General features: G+C 44.1%; 1 protein-coding gene across 2 annotated transcripts in view; it reads right to left on the minus strand.

Annotated features, from left to right (window-relative positions):
* The window catches only part of PPM1H (protein phosphatase, Mg2+/Mn2+ dependent 1H), a 275,244-nt gene that overhangs the window by 18,619 nt on the left and 242,513 nt on the right, over positions 1 to 14,112 (minus strand). For both annotated transcript variants that reach the window (XR_008992059.1, XM_036894875.2), the window contains exon 9: positions 2,933 to 3,084. Coding sequence is in view for 1 of the 2 variants with exons in the window: in XM_036894875.2 (XP_036750770.2) it covers positions 2,933 to 3,084 (152 nt within the window). In the remaining variant the exon portion in view is untranslated. The remainder of the gene's footprint in view (positions 1 to 2,932; positions 3,085 to 14,112) is intronic.

Below are 14,112 nucleotides of genomic sequence, written 5' to 3' on the forward strand. Positions count from 1 at the left end.
TGTATATATATTCTCTATTTTATTTATCTTTAATTTTTCCTTCCATTACTTCTCCAGTGTTTATTCTGCTGTTTGCACTTTCTAAATTAGATGCTGTTGTTGAACTAAGGACCACAGACCTAAAAACTTTAAGATGAGGACAGCTGTTTACACAGAGCCTGCATCCAGGAAAAGAACATGCAGCCTACAAGGAGACAGCTCCGTTCCTTAGGCCCCTTAGGACCCTGAAGTTACAAGAACTCCTTTTTACATGTTTCTGTGGGTGACAGAGGCAGAACTAGCCCAGTAGCATAAGTCAGTCCTCAAGGTCTACTCTAAGAAAATCTTTCTCTCTGGCTAAGGGTCTCTTTTTTCCTGTGGTCAGGAGTCCTGAGCTCATGGGCAGGGGTTCCTAGTGACACAGTAGGAGAGCTTTGGAAAAAGTTACCTTACGACAGGGAGGGGATGTAGTCACTTCTGGCAGGTCAGGGATGAGTGGAACCCTCATCTATGGATAGCTCATTAAAATAAAAAAAAACAAATGGCTCAAAATTCAGCCTTTAAAGTTTTGATACGTAGTATTCTTATTTAAGCCTAAGTAATTTCTAATTTTTATTATAATTTATAAATTGTTTAGAACTTTGTTTTTTTACTCCATGTGGATTTTCTCTCCCTTGCCTAATTTGAAACTTATAATCTCTATTCTTTCAGTGATTTTCTTAGGCATTTAAACACATTTTAAGTCTGAACACTTTTAACCTTTTTCAAATAGTACTATAGCATGCTTTAGCTTGTCACTATCCCCCTTGACAATTTATTATGCGATTTTTATTCAGTATTTTAATTCTATCATTTTCAATACCACACTTAAGACATTTGTATAAAGTCAATATATGTTTAAATTGACTATATATTTATTAATATGCTAGTGTAATAATCCATCCTTTAGAATTTCCTTCAGAGGACGTTGGCTGGCAGTAAAATTTCTCGTTTGGTTTTGCCTTAAAACATCTTCACTTCATCCTCTTTACTGACATTTTGACTACATATAAAAATTATTTTATATATGTTAAAAAAACTAATGTTAATGAAAGTTATTATTTGCTTAGCCAAATGAATATATAACTCCATTATCTTTTGGCTCTTACTATTTTTTAAAGGTCAGCTTTCAGTTTTAAATGCTATTTGTATTTATCTGTTTTGTCTTTCTTTATGGCTGCTTTTAATATATTTTGTTTGTTTGAAGTTCTTTAGTTTCATTATGAGATACCTACTTATAATATTCTTTTTCTTCTGCTCAAGATTTACTGGGCTTTGTGGGTCTTAAGTTTAGTATCACTCAACAATTCTGGAACATTTTCTTCTTAGCTTCTGTAGTATTCCCTTTGGGAATTTATTTAGAGCATCTCAGGTCATCTTCCTAGCCTCTTAATCTCAGTTTGTATTTTCCCTTCTCTTTGTCTTGCTGAGCCACATTCTGGATCATTCAGATACATTCTTCAGTTCATTGCTGTTCTCTTCAACTGTCTCTAATCTATCCAATCCACTGAATTTTTAATTCCTATTTTTATATTTTTCATCCCCAGAAGTTCAATTTCCTTATTTTAAAAATCTGTGCAATCATTTTTATAGTCTCTTGCCCTTGTTCACATTTTTGGTGCTCTTAAAAACATTTCTGAAGCATTTAAAAATATTTGTATTTTTTTACTGATAAATTCAAGAGTGAAATATTTGGAGTCCCGACTCTGCTGTCTGTTGTTTCTGCTGACTTTTACTCATGGTGACTTGTTTCCTTGTGTTTCAAGTCAAAGCAGCCCCTTTCTCCTGAGGAGATTTGTTTATTTCTGACAGTCAACCAGGGTTTATGATATTTACACTGCCATTATGCTATTAAGGAATGCTTACTTTAATCTTTCTCTCCTTTCGCAACGTTTCTCAAAGGAAACAATTTCCCAATGGATAGAATTCAGTGTTGGGAGCATTTGCTATTAGTCTCATCAGGAGGATCACAAATTGTATTATTCCCATTTTGGAAGAAAGGAAGAAAGAATGTGAGAAACATATGCTGCTGAAATAACTTACGAATCAAATTCTTTACCACATGCATCTAGGTTCAACATAAGGACTTTTATTTGGCTATGAAAGTACCTGTAATAAAAAAAGTAGTCCCAACCTAAGACAGGCACAGTAGCAGGGAGGCCATCAGGTGAGAAATTGGGGACCAACAGAGGGGAGGATTAGAACCTCACCCCCTCTGTCCTGAGAGAAATCTTCTGCATCTGTGGATGTTTTGTTGCCCTTGTCTAGCTTGGATTAATACTTAGTCTATAGGCACAGACCTGATCATCTACATTAGCCCTCTTACAGCACTAAACTATGTTTTCTACCTTTATCTTGCATCTACCTACCACTTCAGCATTTTATTAAAAATAATAATAATAATAATAATAATAATAGTAAGGGAGAAATGTGGGATTCACATATAAATCAAGTATAAAAATCAAACGAATAATCATATTTGACCTGATTGTTTATAGTTCATGATGTGTGATCAAAACCAAAAGTTTCTGTGATGACTACCCTTGCGCTGTTCACCATGTAAGAACTTATTCACTATGTAAGAACTTGTTCACCATGTAAAAACTTGTTCGATATGCTTCAGAAGATTGGAGACTGTTGAGAATTAGGCTTGGGGTCGATTAATGATTGTGCATTGAGTCCCCTATACAGAATTTTATTGTTAACAACCATATGATCAATAAATATGAGAGATGCCCTCTCAAAAGAAAAAAAAAAAAGAAAAAAAAAGTAGTCCCTTCCGCAGCTTGGTTCCTAAACCATCCTTATCAGCTCTACATGAATCACGAATGATGAAAATTGCATGATTATTATTTATTTCAGTCACACTATGGAAGGCTTGAGGAACAATCTACCATCAGAGAAATGCACAAACCTGTGAGGGTCATCTGGGTCACAGTTAGGAAGAAACTGAGTGATGGCTTCAGCCACTTCTTCATTTGATAAAACATCCCAGAGTCCATCAGTAGCCAAGATCAACACGTCATCTGTTCCATGCTCATATTTGGAGAGATCGTAGACTCTTACCTGCAAAGAATGGAATACACCTGCTTAAGAGGCTGGGAGCACATTATCCTCCTAACTAACTGCCTTCTGATTTCCCTTCCCCTTTCCTGCCTAGCCTAGTGGTTTGCAGGCATGCAGTGCAGATTACGCAGCAAGCTTCGTGGCAGGGTCAGCCTCCTCTGGAGACTTGCTGTGCAGACATATGGGGCCCAACAGATGGGCTTAATAGTTGACAAAGAAGAAAGTCATTAGAACCGTAATGCCTGAGATATATCTGGAACGATGACTTACGACAGATACTCTGCTTGGCAGAAGAGCTGCCAGAGGCTTGCTTCTGTCCTTCCTTTGCACATCTGTCCTGCAAACATGTATGAAAGGCCTCCTCTCTGACAGGTGCTCTAAGTATAAAGATGAACAATAGATTGCCCGCTTCTGAGCTCTCAGTCTATATGGGAGGTAAAGGCTGTGTACGATCCTTAAGTTGCTCTGTCTGTATTTGTCTAGCATTAAGGAGACACACTTTGTTGAATGTGCTCACTGGAGTTACCTTTTGGCTTACCTGTTTGAAGCCCAAGGGGCAAGACTCACTTCATGTAAGGATGGGGCTCTGACACTGCACTCAGGTGTGAAGAGCCTTAATCCAGCCTAAATTACCAAGGACACGTGCTAAGTCAGATTCTCCAAAATGTATCTTAGCCGACTTTAAGTCTTTCCTCATCTCTATTACCTGTAAGGACTTGGATATTTCAACATCCACCTAAACTCTTTGAAAAGAACAGGGTAACCCTGGCAAAACTAGGTAAGAATGAAAAGATTAGGCCTTATTTGGGTTAAGGCACAACCCTATTTCACCCACCTTTGGCGGGGCTGAAGAAGAGTTTGGGATTTCACTGCTACTCCCTACTAACTGGGCAGAATCAGCCCTGCCTACACCACCTCATGGGCTGAGGACTAAGGCATGTCAATTGCATCAATCTTCCAGCTCCTTCAACACCCTCATTATTCTAGAGAGCAGCTCTAAAATTGGTCTGAGAGGATCACAGACTTCAAGAAGGGACTAGGGATTACCAAAGGGGAGGGGTGGGGAAGGGTAGGTAGGGAGGGAGGGAGAAGGGGATTGAGGGGTATTATGATTGGTACACATGGTGTGGGAGGGATCATGGGGAAGACAGTGTAGCACAGAGAAGACAAGTAGTGACTCTGTGGCATCTCACTACACTGATGGCCAGTGACTGCACTGGGGGTGAGGGGGACTTGATAACATCGGTGAATGTAGTGACCAAAATGTATTCATGTGAAACTTTCGTAAGAGTGTATATCAATGATACCTTAATGAAAAATTAAATAAATAAAATCGGTCTGAGAGGAAGCTGCAGGCCAGGGGAAGGGGTCAGGGAGGAAGGCACAGGGTAAGTGTCCCTGTGCCCCATCACACAATCATCGTTGTGTCATCTCTCAGAGACAATACAATTTGAAGAGGCCTACAGACTGCTCAAATCCACATCTTTGAAAGCCAAACCCTCTATATTTTAATAACTTTGTCCAGGCCAGTGTACTAACAGCTTATGAACAGCAGAATAATATGGCAATATATTCCACACATACCTGTGCAGTTTTTGAAAATGAGCTCAAATGAAAAGCAGCCTCTAGGTGCCAGGCCTGTGTGGCCCGCAAACTAGATAGCAATTAGCTAAGGGTCCAGTACATGGCTCACACTCAGGAGAAGGGCACTCAGGGGGTATACTGGATGGTTTTTAACATTTTCTCAAAAAGCATGTTCACTTTGGCATAAGTCAAGTGCTTCTAGAGAAAGCACTGTGTCTTCTGAGGCCAAATTAAAGAAAACAAGAGGGGGATCTTATGTTTACAGCAATCCAGGAAACCCCAAATGCCAGAAGTCTATCCTCACACCACTGAGCTCAAGTAGTCTGGTTTTCACTCTACAGAAGTAATCAAATCCCCGTTCCTTTTTCCCTGTGGTTCCTGGGTGGCTTAGAGCAGCACGTCTCAAATGTTAATGTGCATGGTTATCAGCTGGTAATCCTGTGAATAAAACGCCGCAGAATCTGTGTTGTGGGGTGGGGCCTGAGAGGCTGCATTTCTAACCAGCTCCCACGTGGAGCTGACGCTGCAGGCCCGGGGACCACATGCTGAACAGCACGGCGGGACAGGAGTCCTCCCACTGGGCTGGGTTTGCAAACAAGGACACCTCCATGATGCCCACACAGATGACCCCGTCAGTGGGCTTTAGACACAGCAAACGGCCACCCTTAGACTCCTCACCTCAAGCCCAGGCTCACTGCACTGTGGCTGCCCCTGCACAGACCCTGTGCTCAGGACAGCCTGCTAGCTTCTCTTTGGGGCATTATCTGCAGTATATTTCTGTGATAATTTGAGCTTCAATGGATTAAAAATGATAAGGGAGGTGGAGAGATGTGGATGTCAGGCAGCCCAGGCTTATGCTTGTAGCTAAATAGGAGATTCCATCTGCCTTCCAGGTCCTTCTACAAGAGAGGTTTCCAGGTCTGAAGGTAACATCATTTCTGGCCCACCCTGTGTGTGGGGTGCCAGAACCTCTGCAATGCCTTCTGCTGGCCCCCAAAATGCAGTGATGTGAGTTGTTTAAGCTGAAATGGTCCTTCTGACTACTCCAGTGGAAATCTGGCCAACAGAACGGGTGTGGGCTGATAAATAGGAATATGTTAGCAAGCGCTCTTCTTCAACTCTGTCGGTGAGCTGATCATTCCCTAATTCTACTGCTCACATTTCCATACTCACGTCTCTGATGCTACTTCATTAGCTAACATGAAAATCCTTTTCAATACCATCCTCCAAATAATTTTTATGTAAATAATAAAAAGCTGGTCTCAACCCTATTCCCTCTGGCTCTCCCCAATTAACATCCTTCTAGGTTTTTACTGCAACCCTCTGTTTCCTGCCCTTTAGCCAATTTCCAAAGGACTTTGCCAACTTTCCACTTACAACTTGCGTCTTGTACATTAACTTGTGATGCAGAGCGTTTTGTGAAAATGCTTTCAGAAGACTGGACTGCTGTCAAGACAGGGCGCTGCACGCCCACCCTCCCCAGCGCAAGGGCTCCAGGGGCCTGGCCTGCCCTCCCTGGGGCTGCTGTTGGCCCTCCTCAATGAGGCCACACTCACCTCCCCACACTTCCCTGTGCAATTCCTTAAATAGCTTCTTAATGCTCTGGGAAACCTCACATCAAACTAATGGGCTCTGAGGCTCCCCAGGATGCAGCCATCAGGAAGAGTTTCTGCAGGCGCCAGGAGGGAGGGGCATACTGCACAGTCGCCTCTGAAGGGGGGCTGAGGGGAGCTGGAGAACATGGCCCGGGTTCTAGGGGCTCCTTCATGCATTTCCAGTCTGCATGAAGGGGAGAGAAAGACCACAGGAATCCTTGAGATTCTTGCTGTTTCTCAGAGCAATAAAATTTGAGCAGCTGAGAACCTGGGCCTGTGTGGGTCCACTGGCCACCTTAGGGCCTTCATTACCTGTTTACTGAGTATTTACTATAAGCCAAGCACTTTTCCAGGCCCTGAGCATGCAGCTGTGAACAAACACTGACAAAGTTCTTCCCAGCCTCTAAACTAAGACTAGACAGACACACACAAGACTTGCAGTGTCAGAAGAGGAGAGGTGCTCTGAAGAGAACTCAGGCAGGGGAAGGAGAGGGGCGAGAGAGTCCTTCAGGCGGAGTTCGGAGGGCCTCTCCCGGAGGGCGCCATTTCAACAGAGGTCTGCATCAGTGAGGCAATTCCCCACAGGCCCCTTCCTGTGCCTCCCCGCCCCTTCAGGGCCTGCCAGTCCTCAGGATCGAGTGTGTGGACACAGCGTTAGACTGGTAGCAAAGAAGAGGGGTTTGGGGGTGTGTGCCCCCCACTTATGCCAGAGTGACCCCACGGAAGCCCACAGTGCAGCCGCCTTTCTTCAGTCCCACAATCCTTTCATGTCGGCACACACGGCACTACAGAATGGGTCCGCCTGCCTGTCTCTTCTGCAAGGTTAGTTATTCTTAAACTTTAATGTGTTTACAAACCACCTGGGATGCTAACATATTAAGATTTGAGGGTCTACCTATAAAATTCTGATTGTGTAGATCTGAGCCCATGCCTCAGCCTCTTAAACAATGGCCAGGTAACTCCAACGCCAAGTGCTGCGGGCACCTCACCTGGGAAACACTGCCTCAGGCCCCCAGCTCTAGTGGTGAGGCCTGAGTCATCCCATTTGTTTCTGTCCTCAAACAGGGCCCAGAGCCGAGCCTCTGGTCGCCACTCAGTAACCAAGGGGAGGAGCTCCCTGCCGGACATTTACCCTTGCGCTGCTCACAAGGAGCACCCAGTGAGCTGGTCATCTTACGTCCCCCTCCAAATTCAACTCCTGGAGGCCAGAGATGCTATTTTGCATTTCTTCTGTGGGCCTAGCACTATTTTTCATTGTGTAAATCACAACAGATCTTCAGGACATACTTGCTGAGACAAAGAATAAATGGGAAGCAGGGGGGAGAGGGGGAGAGGGGAATTCAACAGGAGATACATTCAGAAGACCCCTAATCTCATGGTTACTGAAAAGATTCAGCTTGTTAACTCTCCCACTCCCAGTTACCAAATGCAGAGGAGCAGTGCCTTCCTTCCCTTCCCTTGCTCTGGAGCTGCTACAAAGCACACAGTTAGGGAAGGAGCAGGCAGGAGTCTGGGGCACACAAGAGCCTGGCTAATGTGCCCGAGTGAGCCAAGTGCTGACGTGCTGACTGCTCACAGGGCCTTCGGCCTCGGAGCACTTACAGGCACCTCGAATGCCAACACCGGCACCGACTGTGCAGAGGCTTGTGGCGAGCCGCTCACTGTGGCGCCCCGCTCAGTCCTCAGTCGCAGGCTGCTGCTTCAGCGCTGGTCTAATGTGTTCACCTCTTTGCTCTATTACTGATGAAATTTTGGAGGCATGTTAAGAGAGCTCATGCTACGGTAAGCTGATGCTTGCTTCTTAAAGCTATTTAAAAAACAATCCATCAATTCTTCCATTTGTCAAATCTCGCCTCATTTTCTAAGTTGTCCTCACTGCTTTTACATCTTCATCAGCTCAGCTAATTCTCCAAACCTTTCTCCCTTTAAGTATTCAAGCATACAGCAATGAGCTCATACCACTCAGGCCTGGCATTCTGGAGGAACAAAAAGCCTGTCTTTGTCTAGAAGCCCTCACTTCAGGGCCTCTGCTTCCAGCCAGCTTTGGGACCTGCGACAGGCCATTTATTTTCTTTAGCTCTCAATTTTATCATTACTGAAATCGCTGTTAAAAACTAAAAAAAAAAGAAAAAGAAAAAGAAAAAGAAGTTACACCTGCTCTGCTCTGCCTCTCACAAGGCTGTTATAAGGAGCAAGTGAGGTAATGTGGAAGAAAACTACAAATCCTAATACACTATATGCAATTGTTATGTTTTTATACTGATGTCAGGGTGCTAGACCTGAAAGTATGCCAGCTGGTGAAAGGAATGGGCACGAGTGGGCACAAGGGGCCTGGGGTTCAGTTCCAAGTGTCAGTTAAAATACACTGATTGGTTCTCTCACTAGTGTTCTTGGCAGAAAAGCCAGGTAGTTCTTAAGGTAAAGCTGCCAGTAGGTGGTAGAAAGTAAGGAGAACGCAGTCTTCTCCTTTCTGTCCCATGTGGCTGACCTGAAAGCTCTATCTATGGCACTTGCACCAGAAGAAAATAAAACTCCAGCATGCAGTCCTATAAACCACATAGATTAATTCAGTATTGGCATGGCCACCAAGATTACGTCCAAATTCTCTGCTGTGCATCTGTCTACGCTAGGCAGTGTCACGAGACGTCCAGTGCATGTGATGGCAGAAGACTTGGGTGTGAGACCCTGAGACCCACGTCTGCCCCACAGTCGCTACGCAAAACCACTTTGGTCATTCATGTTTACAAAGTCTGGTGACCACTTGCTGGGAAGACTGAATGAAGAAGTGATGATTCATCAGACAATCAGACAGTGTCAGGGCCAAGTTGGCCATCCTCTGCCTTCCATGTAGAACAGCAAGGGCTACAGCTGGGGGACGCGGGAGAGGCTGGCGTGCTGGGTGCCTTCCGCAGTTTGATCTGGCTCTGGCACTGGGTTTCTGCTGGGCAGTGATGAGGGATGGCCCATGCCTTCTCTGACCTTCAGTGTCTCCCTTTGTGAGATGAAAGGTTAGGACTGAGTGGCCACTGGGCTCCTTATGGCTCTAACATGCTCTGACTCTTGCTTCACAGGATGAGTTAAACCTCGATGTGGCTGACCACATGACCTCAGAGCACTTGACTGCAAATGAATCAAATGACATTTAGGCATGGTAAGTATGCTGGCTGTTCATGCTACCCCAAAGGAGTTGGTTGGTCGGCTGTGGGCATCATTTAATATCTGAAGTATACCACAGATATTCTTGAGGGTTTACAGTCTACAGACAATGTAAGCATTTAACTTTTGAGGGTGGATCCAATCTAATAGCTGAAAAGGTTTCTAAATCAGATAAAATAGTATGTAGAGAGCCTGAGGTTGTACCCAGATGCCTGCCTGCTATGGCATCAGCCTTCCATTCTCTCTCCATGAGGCAGTACTTCACAGCCCAGGGAGGTGAGCTGTAGGGAGGGACTTCCTTTACCTGCTGGCCACTCCCATGATCTGCTTCCTCCTCCGGGCCTCCAATGGCTTGTTCACCACTAAATCAAAGGCTCATTGAATGAATCAGTGAACAATTAGGCATGAATCTAGCTCATTAATCATCTGAGGAAAAACTGTTTTCATTAAAATGTCCCTTTTAGAGGTAGGGTTCAGAAGAAATCCCAGCCTGTGAGTGAAGGTATGTGTGTGCAGTGTAGATGAATCATGTCAGATCCATTTAGGAGGCAGGGTGGGGTGTCTGCCTGAGGTGGTTTTGGTTTGTGCCTTTTTCCCAGCATAATTATTAATAGTGTCCCCACTGACTCTCAAAAATGCCCTGGTCGAGTGGATGGGTCACATGGTCACCAGATATGTGAATGAGAAAATGACCGCTACTCTTGATTCATGTAGTTGCTACTTCTGGTCACTGGGACTGAACGTAACCACAGTGTGTCACTACTTCATGGGACTCTTCTCCCAATAGCAGGATTTCAGGGCAAGAGAGCCAGTTACTGCATATTTTGCCTTGGAAGAGGAGACACAGTCCCCCTGGTGAGCTGTAGGGTGCCTGCTGGGTGGCAAAGTCAGCCCTACAGCTTGCAGTTACCCTGGTAGCAAGCAGCCCAGACTTCAGCAGACCTGTGTTCACATGGGGAATCGGGTATGTTCTGACCCTACCAGCCTGGCACTGAGCCGCATGCATTGTAAGAATGAATCATGCAATCCAGGACCAGAGCATGGATGTATCATAAACCTATTTCAGAATATAAAACTGAAATTTGTGAAGCACAATAAAGAACAGCTTATGACAGTATTATTAAAGAGTGGCCTTTGGGTCACCTGCTTCAGGACTGTCTAAAAATGTGAAAATTCCTAGGATCCACTCTAGACCTAGTGATTCAGATTTGCAAGAAGCAGATTCCAGTGATTTGCATTTTTTAACAGACTTCTCTAACTATGCCTATATGCATTAAGATAATAATGCAAAGAATATATACTGCACACTGAAACACTCTAGTTTTTCAGGAGGGAATGAGAGATAAATAATCTCCAATGAGAAGAAATATTTGACACAATATACAGACTGACTTCCCTTGCGTGTTGAGTTGCCAGCTTGATTTTTTATGTCAAAGTAAATTTCAAGTTCTGGTTTTATTCCAATAGTGGGTTACTTCCCATAAAGAACACTCTACATGAATGGCACACAGATGCACACAAGTGATTTTTGAAGTTTGACTTGAGCATTAGAGATAGGTGGACAGGCTAAGTTATGAAGTTTCTCCTACAATGAAGGTCAGATGGTACCAGAACCAAATGAAGCAGCTTCTGTATTAACATGTGCTTTGCCCCCGCCTCGGCCATTTTCAGTGTTTGCAGTTATTCTGGTAGCAGGCAGCCCAGGTCTCAGCAGACCTGTGTTCCAGCAGAGTCAGGCGAGTAGCATCCTTAACCTGCTGCCTGGCACTGAGCCAGGTGGTGGTGGGAGGGGCCAGTACAGCCCCTAAAGGTGCTCACCCCAACTGAGGAGACAGATACTTGAGACATTCCACACATGTGGACTGGAAGGGAGATTAAGAAAACGGCCAATCAAGTGAACTCATAGAATAGAGTAAGTTCTGGGGATGTAAAGTACAGCATGATGATCACAGTTACATATAATCTGTAATAGTGTATAATATATATACACTGTATATAAAAAACATATTCATAATCTGTATGCAGTTGGCCCTTGAACAACGTGGGTGTGAGGGGCACCAGCCTCCAACCCGGTCTAAAATCTGTGTATAACTTTTGACTCCCCAAAAACTTAACTATTAATAGCGTACTGTTGACCAGAAACTTTACGAGTAACAGTCAATTAACACATACTGTATGTTGTATTATAAACTATATTCTTACAATAAAGTGAGAAAAAATTTTCCAAATTGTCGCAAATCTCTAAAACATTTTCCAACATACTGAAAAAAATCTACATATAAGTGAACCTGTGCATTTCAAACCAGTGTTCTGCAAGAGTCAACTGTATAATACTGTCTAATGTACCTGAATGTGGCTAACAGAGTAAAGCTTAAATGTTCTCAGACAAAAAAAAAGGAATGGTGATTATGTGATGTGACAGAACGCTAGCTATGGCAGTGATCACTTTGTATTATGTAAGTGTGTCAAATCGACAATGTTACATACCTTTATTTTGCACAATATTATATGTCAATTAAATCGCAATAAAACCGGGGAGAAAAAACCTGTCAAACTTCTCTTAGAAGTCATCATTTTCCTTTTGACCAGGGGGATGTGTGGTTTGTGAGGCCTGAAGTTTATACAACTTGGGGGGCTCTCTTTATGAAAAAGAATACAGAAATAATTATGACTTAGATACTAATGTGAACTATAATTCAATAAAAAATAAATAAAAGAGAAATGATTCCTTATTGTAACCTTGCTTCCTCTCCCCATCTAGAATATTCTTTGTTTCTCAGCAACAGCCAGAACTCTATAAGCACAGGTCCAAGTGAAGGGCCCTGATATTTGTGTTTAATTTGTTTCTTTGTGCACCTGCCACTACACTACAAACTAGACTTCTTAACTGAGTAAACAGCTAACTCATCAACTTACATTAGTTTGCACTGGAAAGACAGATTAGACAGTTTATCTAATCCTGAAGATTTCACAGCAGGGAGGGCACTTCTACAGGAAGGCTGAGGCAGTGGCTCCAAGATGGGCCACCCTCCCTCCCTCCCTGTACACGCATGCATGCTGCCGCTCCCATCAAGATGTGGACTTCAGTTCCCCTCTCCTCAGACGTGGACTGGCCTTCTTATTTCTGTGGCCAGTAGAAGGTGGCAGTGGTGAAGTTCTGGGCCTTCTAAGTCTAGATCTTTAAAAAACCTGGTAGCTCGTGAAACTCTTGAACCACTGAGTCTCAGATGTTTTTGTGCAGAATCCAGCTGCTGGGCTGAGAAGCTGAAACCACAAAGACACGCTGTGTGTAGCTGCCTCGGCCGAACTCTCATCTGAGAGCCCCACCAACCGCCAGCCCTGTGAGCGAGCCATTTGGGACTCCCAGCCATCTCATCTTAAGGTGACCCGCTCCAACTGAGCCAACTGTGAGTGTGTGAGAGACTCCATGGGAAACCCCTGCTGAGCCCAGTCAGTCCAGAGAACTACGAAGGATAAAAATAAGTTGTCCTGTTGGGCCTGTAAGTCTTGAGGCTGTCTAACAGTCACAAGGGCACAAAGGCACTGTGACTTAACACTTCTGTGCCCTCTCTCCCTGCAGGGCTGGTAAGATGGGCCACGGGACACTGAGCCCTCTGGAACTTTCCCCTTGGTCCCTACCTACCCGCAAGCAGCACTAGGAAAGTCTCCCTCTGTGGGGTGCAGGAAGAGAACCCACAGGGGTCTGGTGGTAAATTTAATTTGGGAGCTGGAGGAGAGGAGTAAGAAGTCCATTTTCATCTTAAATCCAAACTCTGGTTTCCAGTCTGACTTTATATTGGCTATAAGTTATTTTCATCCCACACTCCTGTGTCTGTTTTTTTTTTTTAATTAGTTCAGAGAACTTGGAGGGAAAAGGCATAAAATTATTTTTCTGCTTCAAACCCCAGCAGGCAACAACCTCTCTCATAGACTAGAGAGCAAAGTTTATCTTTAATTTTTAAAAAATTGTGCTACTTCTTCCACTAAATCATCTGCCATTAGTTTTTGTCACATGTTTTTTTTTTTTTTTTAATGTCTCTCAAGGTTGCCCCCTTTTGATTTTCTGAGTCCCTGCCCGGCTCAGCTCCCCGCTGCCCCACAGTCTCAGGGCTGCCGCGGCCTTCCTGCTGGCCTCTCTCCATCTAGATGCTGTAAGAGGCCAAGGCTCCCGCTGCCACATTTTTGATGCTGTGTCCCTTGCTGAAGACCTTCTCTGCCGCCTTGGGTCCAGCCCTCCGTAACAGTCAGCTCTATGATGGCTAAATAGCCCCGTCAAGCTCATCTTCCCAACTCAGCGATCCCATCAGGTAAGTTTTACTGCACTCCGGACACCCCCCACGCTTCCTTCCTTTTGTCCTCCTTTTGATCGCACAGTTCTCTTTCCCTTCTCTGAATTTCCCTAGTCTCTCAGGAAACAAGAATTACAGGGTTTATGGCTTACTATTCTTTGGCTTAGTCTCACCTTCAACTAGCCCAAAATTCTAATTCCTTGAGGGCATGTTTCCCACTGTTCTACTCAGTAAACACTATTGGACTCATGATCTCTATGTGAAGAGCCAGTGAAATTTTGTGGTCTTGATGGTAGGGGACTATGAGCTAATATTTATTATGCAAGAGTCTATGCTAAGTACTTTAGATATAACATTTAATTTGTTCCTTAGATTCCTAGGTATAACAACCCCATTGCCCTCTT

This window comes from Manis pentadactyla, chromosome 10 (genome assembly GCF_030020395.1).
Source record: "Manis pentadactyla isolate mManPen7 chromosome 10, mManPen7.hap1, whole genome shotgun sequence".
Lineage (NCBI taxonomy): Eukaryota > Metazoa > Chordata > Mammalia > Pholidota > Manidae > Manis > Manis pentadactyla.